Source organism: Falco peregrinus, chromosome Z, assembly GCF_023634155.1.
Source record: "Falco peregrinus isolate bFalPer1 chromosome Z, bFalPer1.pri, whole genome shotgun sequence".
In the NCBI taxonomy this organism is placed as follows: domain Eukaryota; kingdom Metazoa; phylum Chordata; class Aves; order Falconiformes; family Falconidae; genus Falco; species Falco peregrinus.
Window position 1 is genome coordinate 37080682 of NC_073739.1, and position 6647 is coordinate 37087328.

The 6647-nt window shown below is 42.2% G+C and overlaps 2 protein-coding genes across 2 annotated transcripts; both read right to left on the reverse strand.

Moving 5' to 3' along the window:
* Nucleotides 1-1804: 1804 nt before the first annotated feature.
* Nucleotides 1805-2637, reverse strand: LOC129782744 (uncharacterized). The gene has a single exon (XM_055791089.1). The coding sequence runs from the start codon at nt 2468-2470 to the stop codon at nt 1805-1807; it is 666 nt and encodes a 221-aa protein (XP_055647064.1). The 5' UTR covers nt 2471-2637.
* Nucleotides 2638-2726: 89 nt separating this feature from the next.
* On the reverse strand, nt 2727-6202 carry LOC129782745 (uncharacterized). The gene is given in 3 exon segments (XM_055791091.1): nt 2727-2747; nt 2858-5332; nt 5540-6202. Coding segments are annotated over 3 exon segments (3159 nt in total).
* Nucleotides 6203-6647: the final 445 nt, after the last annotated feature.

Below are 6647 nucleotides of genomic sequence, written 5' to 3' on the forward strand. Positions count from 1 at the left end.
TGATAGTAGTAAAATTACAAATACAATAATTTGAATACTGTGCAGTCTCTTTTACCTCCCCATCTATGGTTATTGTGTTACACTTAGTTCTCAAACACGCACATCCCTTCCCTGCATATATAATTACTGTTTTCAAGTTTGCATTTGGTCGGGCCTCGAAATGACATATTTTCTGATCTGTATCTAAACAAGTATCCTGAGCCATTATAGTATTGCTTTCACAGAGGAAGCCCTGCTGTTCTCGCATAATACAAGATTCTAAATCTACTGTTTGCCACTTGTCGCCTATCTTTCTGGCCCATGTTCTATGTTCAAAAGGGTATAGGAGCACCCCATTATGGTTAATTCCAAGGGCTACAATGGGGTGTATGGTAATTATTACTGCATTATGTATGGTTAACACAAAAGCTGTGATGGTGTGTGTGTTGGGGTCATAGGTAAAGTTCACCATATTCCACCATGACTGGAGTTTTCTTTCTACCTCCGTAGCACTGTCCCAAACCATCTTTCGAATTTCTGTAGGAAATATGCCTTCCTCTCCTTCTCTTATTATGGATGCAGCTATTGATTGCATCCACATTTGGGCTTGGATGCAACTTAGAGCCAGGGCGACGTCATCCTGTAAACCACCTAATGCCTTAGTGATGAGTTGATGATCTTCCATGTTTATTTGTTCCCACCTGGGGAGTACCTTCGATATCAACCATTGATGTGCCCCTAATGCCAATAATGAAGATTTTAGTGGTTGTTGTAGTTTTGATAGATCGGCCGTGGTGGCGGCTAGTTTATTCATTATCACCTCTGAGTCTATGGAATTTAATACTCCGAGTCCTGTTCCCAACATTCCAGTTACATCTCTCACTATTCTGTTTCGATAAATATTTCCCCTTTTTCTTAACCAAGTTGTCCATCCCTCATAAGAGGTTCGTAAGAAGGGGGAACAGGATGGCTTAACATCAGAAACATTGACTTGTATTTTTAACTCTATTCTTTTAAGAGACCATTCTGGGTTAAACAACATTTGTTGCTGACCTGTATTTCTGATTACATATGGTCCAATTGTATAAATCTTTGGAACTGGTTTAGTTAATTTAAGATCAAGTGTTAATGGGGTTGTTGTAACTGTGGTGGTGGTAGGAACAGTGGTTAGCAGGATTGTTATTTTGATCTTATAAGTCAGAGCTGTTCTTGGGGATTCCTTTCCTAGGCATATTATAAAGATGGGCTCGGTTAAGGTAAAATTGTGCCAACATTCCCGTGAATTAAAGCACATGGTTGTATTTAGAAGGGTAAATTCCTTATCTACCTTTCTGACATTAATCTGGGTGTCTCCGGAAATCTTGGTGTTATCCTTTTCATTATATGTTTGACACCCTACTTTTATCTTATCTCCTAATTTTCCCCATAATCGGTCGACTTTGTGTACATCCTCCCGATCCCATTGATTCCTTTGGTACACCTCATTTTCAGAAAAAACCACCATAGCTAGTTTCGTCTTTGAGTCCACCTTTCCCATTATTCCAGTGTGTTTTTTCTGGGCATGATTCCAAGGCCAATTATCAGGCTCTTGGTTGTAGGCAAGAGAGAGGGTACAAAAAAACACAAATGGTTTAAACCCACTATTGATCATTTTAAGAATCTAAACGTTAAAATCTGTTTTGATCAAAAATATCTTTGTTTGAGTTGGGGCTTACTAATAACAAGTTGGGCAAGACTGGCCACTGGCTCAGTCCCAGACTCTTGTTCTATATTGTTTGTTGTGGTGCCCTTCCCATATGGTGGATCCGCAACTGCTCAGGTTCACTTACTTGCCACCCACATTGTTCCCATTTGTCCGAGTAAATTTGAGTTTCAGTTCTTTTTTATCTGGGGTTACTTTCCAAGAAGTTGCAGGGGCTTTCTTAATCCGGGTATGGTGAATCCAAGAATTCTGTCCCTCAACCTTGATTGCAGTGTAGGTGGTGAGTAGGACTTGAAAAGGTCCGGTCCACTGTGGTTCCAGGGTTTTATCTGCAAAACACTTAACGTATACATAGTCTCCTGGTTGTATATCGTGAACAGGTCCATCCAGACCCCTACTGCGTGTTCCCATCACATGCTTCTCAATTCTTATTAATTGTTTGTTTAGTGCCACCATATAGGAAGTCATTGTTTCTTCACCAATCTGTGAAGACATCCCCTTTTGTACCCCATAGGGTCGTCCATATAAAATTTCGAATGGGCTAAGCCCCTCTTTTGCTCTCGGTCTAGTTCGAATTCGTGTAAGGGCTAATGGCAAAGACTGGGGCCAAGTTAGATTTGTTTCTTGGCCTAACTTGACAATCTGTTGTTTGATTAGATGATTCATCTTTTCCACCTGGCCACTCGATTGTGGTCGGTATGGGGTATGTAATTGCCAATCTATTCCTAGATGGTGGCTGATCTGTTGCACTATTCTGGACACAAAATGTGGTCCTCTATCCGAGGACATTACCGCTGGGACTCCAAACCTAGGTATTATCTCTTGGAGTAGTATTTTGGTCACTTCCCGGGCTTCAGCAGTTCTGCACGGGAAGGCTTCTGGCCAACCTGAAAAGGTATCTGTTAGTACCAATAAATATCGATACCCCCCTTTTCTAGGAAGTTCCGAGAAATCGATCTGCCAGTGTTGCCCAGGAACATTTCCTCTCCCAATTTTTCCCAACTTTGGCCCCTTGGTAATCTTAGGATTAGTCTGGAGGCAAAGATCACATTGTTGGGTTACTTGTCTAATAGTAGTATACAAATTTTGTGCTATTATGTTTTTAGTGAGATCCTTATATAGAGCTTCTGCCCCCCAGTGCCTTTTTCTATGTTCTTCCCTGACCACTGACCATACCATGTAGGAAGGAATTACTATTCTCCCATGTGAGATTATAGCCCACCCTTCCTCATTATATGGTCCCTTTAGGTCAGAAATTAGTTTGCAATCTTCTTTTGTATAGTCTGGTTTACCTTCTAGAGATATTTGTCCATCGGGTATTAGCGCACCCTCTACCTTGATTGCTTTTCTGGCTGCCTGTTTTGCTTCCCTGTCTGCCAGTTCATTTCCTCTTTCCAATTCTGTGCTCACTTTCTGGTGTGCCTTAATGTGCATAATTGCCACCCTTTCAGGAAGCTGGACCGCATTTAGGAGTTTCAAAATTTCTTCCGCATGTTTGATGATTTTTCCTTGGGAGTTTAACAGTCCCCTTTCTTTCCATATTGCTCCATGAGCATGTACCACTCCAAAGGCATATTTAGAATCAGTCCAAATATTTATAGGTTTTCCCCGAGCTCTTTCCAGAGCTCGAGTAAGGGCTATGATTTCAGCCTTCTGTGCCGAAGTGTCAGCTGGTAGCGGCCCCGATTCTATCACTTCTTCAGAGGTTGTAACAGCATATCCGGAATGTCGCTTTCCATTCAGCATATAGCTGCTCCCATCCGTGAACCAATGTTCAGCTCCATTAATAGGAACATCCTTGAGATCTGTCCGACTAGAATAAGTGGCTTCGATTGTTTCTAGACAGTCATGATCGACTGATTCTCCAATATTCCCATTAAGAAATGAGGCTGGATTGACGATGTTTGTAGTCACGATCTCAACATCATCTTGTTCCACCATTATGGCCTGGTATTTTAGGAATCTCTGTGGGGAGAGCCAATGCCCCCCTTTTGTTTCAAGGACTGCAGACACTGTGTGGGATACTAAGACAGTCATTTTCTGGCCCAGGGTAAACTTCCGGGCCTCTTGGATGTTTAGGATGACGGCTGCTACTGCTCTCAGGCAACCAGGCCACCCTTTTGCAGTGGCATCCAGCTGTTTAGAGAAGTATGCCACTGCCCGTCTGTATGGTCCCAAATCTTGTGCCAGTATTCCTAATGCCATTCCCTGTTTCTCATGGGAAAATAGGAAAAATGGCTTACTCACATCAGGAAGTCCTAGTGCTGGTGCCGACATCAAGGCTTTCTTCAGTTCATGGAAAGCTCTGTCTGATTCAGCATCCCACTGAAGATCCTTCTGGTTAGCTGCTATCAGGGAATATAATGGTTTAACAAGCAAGCCATAATTGCATATCCAAAGCCGGCACCATCCTGTCATTCCCAGAAATGTCTGCAGTTCCTTTACAGTTCATGGTCGGGGGGCTTGGCATATGGCTTCTTTTCGGGCCTTCCCCAGGACCCGTTGTCCGGCACTGATCTCGTACCCCAGGTATGTGACCTGTTGTAACACCACCTGTGCCTTCTTCTTAGAAACTCGATATCCCTGTAGTCCCAGAAAGTTCAGCAGACTCACAGTCCAAATAATACAAGATTCTTCGGTTCTGGTTGCAATAAGAAGATCGTCTACATATTGTAACACTTTCCCTTCTTCTGACGGTGGTTCCCATAACTCCAAATCCTTTGCTAATTGGTTTCCAAAAATTGTGGGGCTATTTTTAAACCCCTGTGGCAACACCGTCCATGTGAGCTGGGTCTTTCGACCGCTTCTGGGATTTTCCCATTCAAAAGCAAAAATTCTTTGGCTGGCTTCATGGAGAGGGAGGCAAAAGAAGGCATCTTTTAAGTCTAAAACTGTGAACCAAGCTAGGTCAGGTGTCAGGGTGGTAAGTAAGGTATAGGGGTTAGCTACTACAGGATACAGATCCTCTGTTATTTTGTTAATGGCCCTTAAATCTTGAACTATCCTATAAGACCCATCAGGTTTTTTAACTGGGAGGATAGGTGTGTTAAATTCTGACTCACATTCTTTTAGTAGTTTTAGTAGTTTTAGTTCTATGAATCGCTCTATGTTTGGACGAATTCCTTCCCTATCTTCCCTTTTCAGTGGGTATTGTTTAATTCTTACCGCACTCTGTCCATCCTTCAATTTTACTATTACAGGTGATGCATTCTTGGCACGTCCCGGTATGTCAATTGCCCATACTCCGGGATATACCTGATCAATAATCCTGGTATCAATTTCCCTTTTTATAGGAGTATTGGCCAGAGATAGGCTCATAACCTGTATGTATTGATGATTATTTACCTCCAGAGTAACTTCCCCTTTTTTAAATTTGATTGTTGCCTCCAATTGTTCTAATAAGTCTCTACCAAGAAGGGCCTTTGGGGAATTTGGCATAAATAGGAATTTATGGATCCCCATCTGTTTTCCCAACTTATATTTTAAAGGTTTACAAAAATAAGCCTTTTCAGTTTGGCCAGTTGCACCTTTTACTGAAACATAATCATTTCCCAAAGGCATTAAAGCCTGGTTCAAAACCGAATAGGTGGCTCCTGTGTCTATTAAAAATTCCACCTCCTCCTGTTCTTCTCCTAATTTTAATTTTATTAATGGGTCGGCTAGTCAATTTTCTTCTTCCATGTGAGCTATTGTTTTCCCTTGATTATTGCGCCATTTAGTGTTTTCTTGATGTCTGCGTTCAGGGCATTCGTTTTTCCAGTGTCCTGTCCTTTTGCATATTGCACACTGATTCCTACCCAGGGGTGTCAGCCCACGCCTTGATTTAACTTTAGATTTTTGATTCTCATTTTCTCTTACTACTGCTAATATTTTCTTTTGGTCCTGCTTGTAACCTTCTTCTCGATTACTAAATATTCTCCATGCTTCCTCTACTAATTTTTCCAAGTCTCTATTTTCAGGAGGTCTCAATTTTTGCAACTTGCGCCTAATATCCCCCTGTGATTGTCCTAAAAAGAGGGATATTAGTTGCTGTGCGCCTACCTCCGAATTTGGGTCCAGAGACGTGTGCCGGCGCATTGCATCTCTTATTCTGTCTAAGAATTCTGAAGGTGTTTCAGAAGGACCCTGTCTGACCTCATATAACGCTGCCCAATTTATTGTTCTAGGAATTGCTTTTTCCATTCCTCTGAATATCCATTCCTGGTATGCTTGTAATCTTCCCATTTCAGCGGCTCGGTTTGGGTCCCATTCCGGGTCCAACAAAGGAAACCATTCTCTATAATTATCTCCCTTTATATTATAATGTTCCTTTGCGAGATCCCCCGCTGTTTTTATGACTAATTGTTTTTCAGTTTCAGTCAAACAATCTAATAATAATTGTATATCACTCCAGTCAGGATTGTGCTGTTTTATTAGAAATTTAAAATTCTGTGCCGTCTTTATCGGATCATTACGGTATTCTCGGGCAGCCTCTTTCCATTCTCTCAGATCAGCGCCCGTGAACGGAACTTTTATTTTCATTGTTCCTCCGTCCGGATTTACAGCTTCTCGGAGGGGTGCCTGTAAAATAGACTTCTGTCTGGTGCGTGAAGACACCGGACTATTTGGAGCCGTAATGGCAGTTTTTGTGTTTCCTTGTGTGGCACCGGGTGTTTGGTTTTCTTTATAAATAACTTGTGGAATTTCTTCCTCTTGTTCGCCTGGGGGTGGACTGGGAGCCCCGGCCGAACCTTGTCTCTCCACTCTATAAGGTGGATTAAATAAATCATTTAATTCGGGCTCTTGTTCTCCGTTTAATTTGATACACCTTTGTCCAATACTACATGCTGAGCAACATCTTTTTAACTTTCCTTTACGCTCCGTCCTGTCCTCTCTTTCTAGTGCTAGTACCATAGGATCCCGAGGGGGTACTAAGCCGCAGTCCTTTTGCCACTCAGGTTTGTCCCGGAGGACAAAGAACATGTCT

Excerpts from the sequence above, each read along its gene's own strand:
- LOC129782744 (XM_055791089.1), bottom strand. The coding sequence starts at position 2,470 with ATGTCCTCGGATAGAGGACCACATTTTGTGTCCAGAATAGTGCAACAG.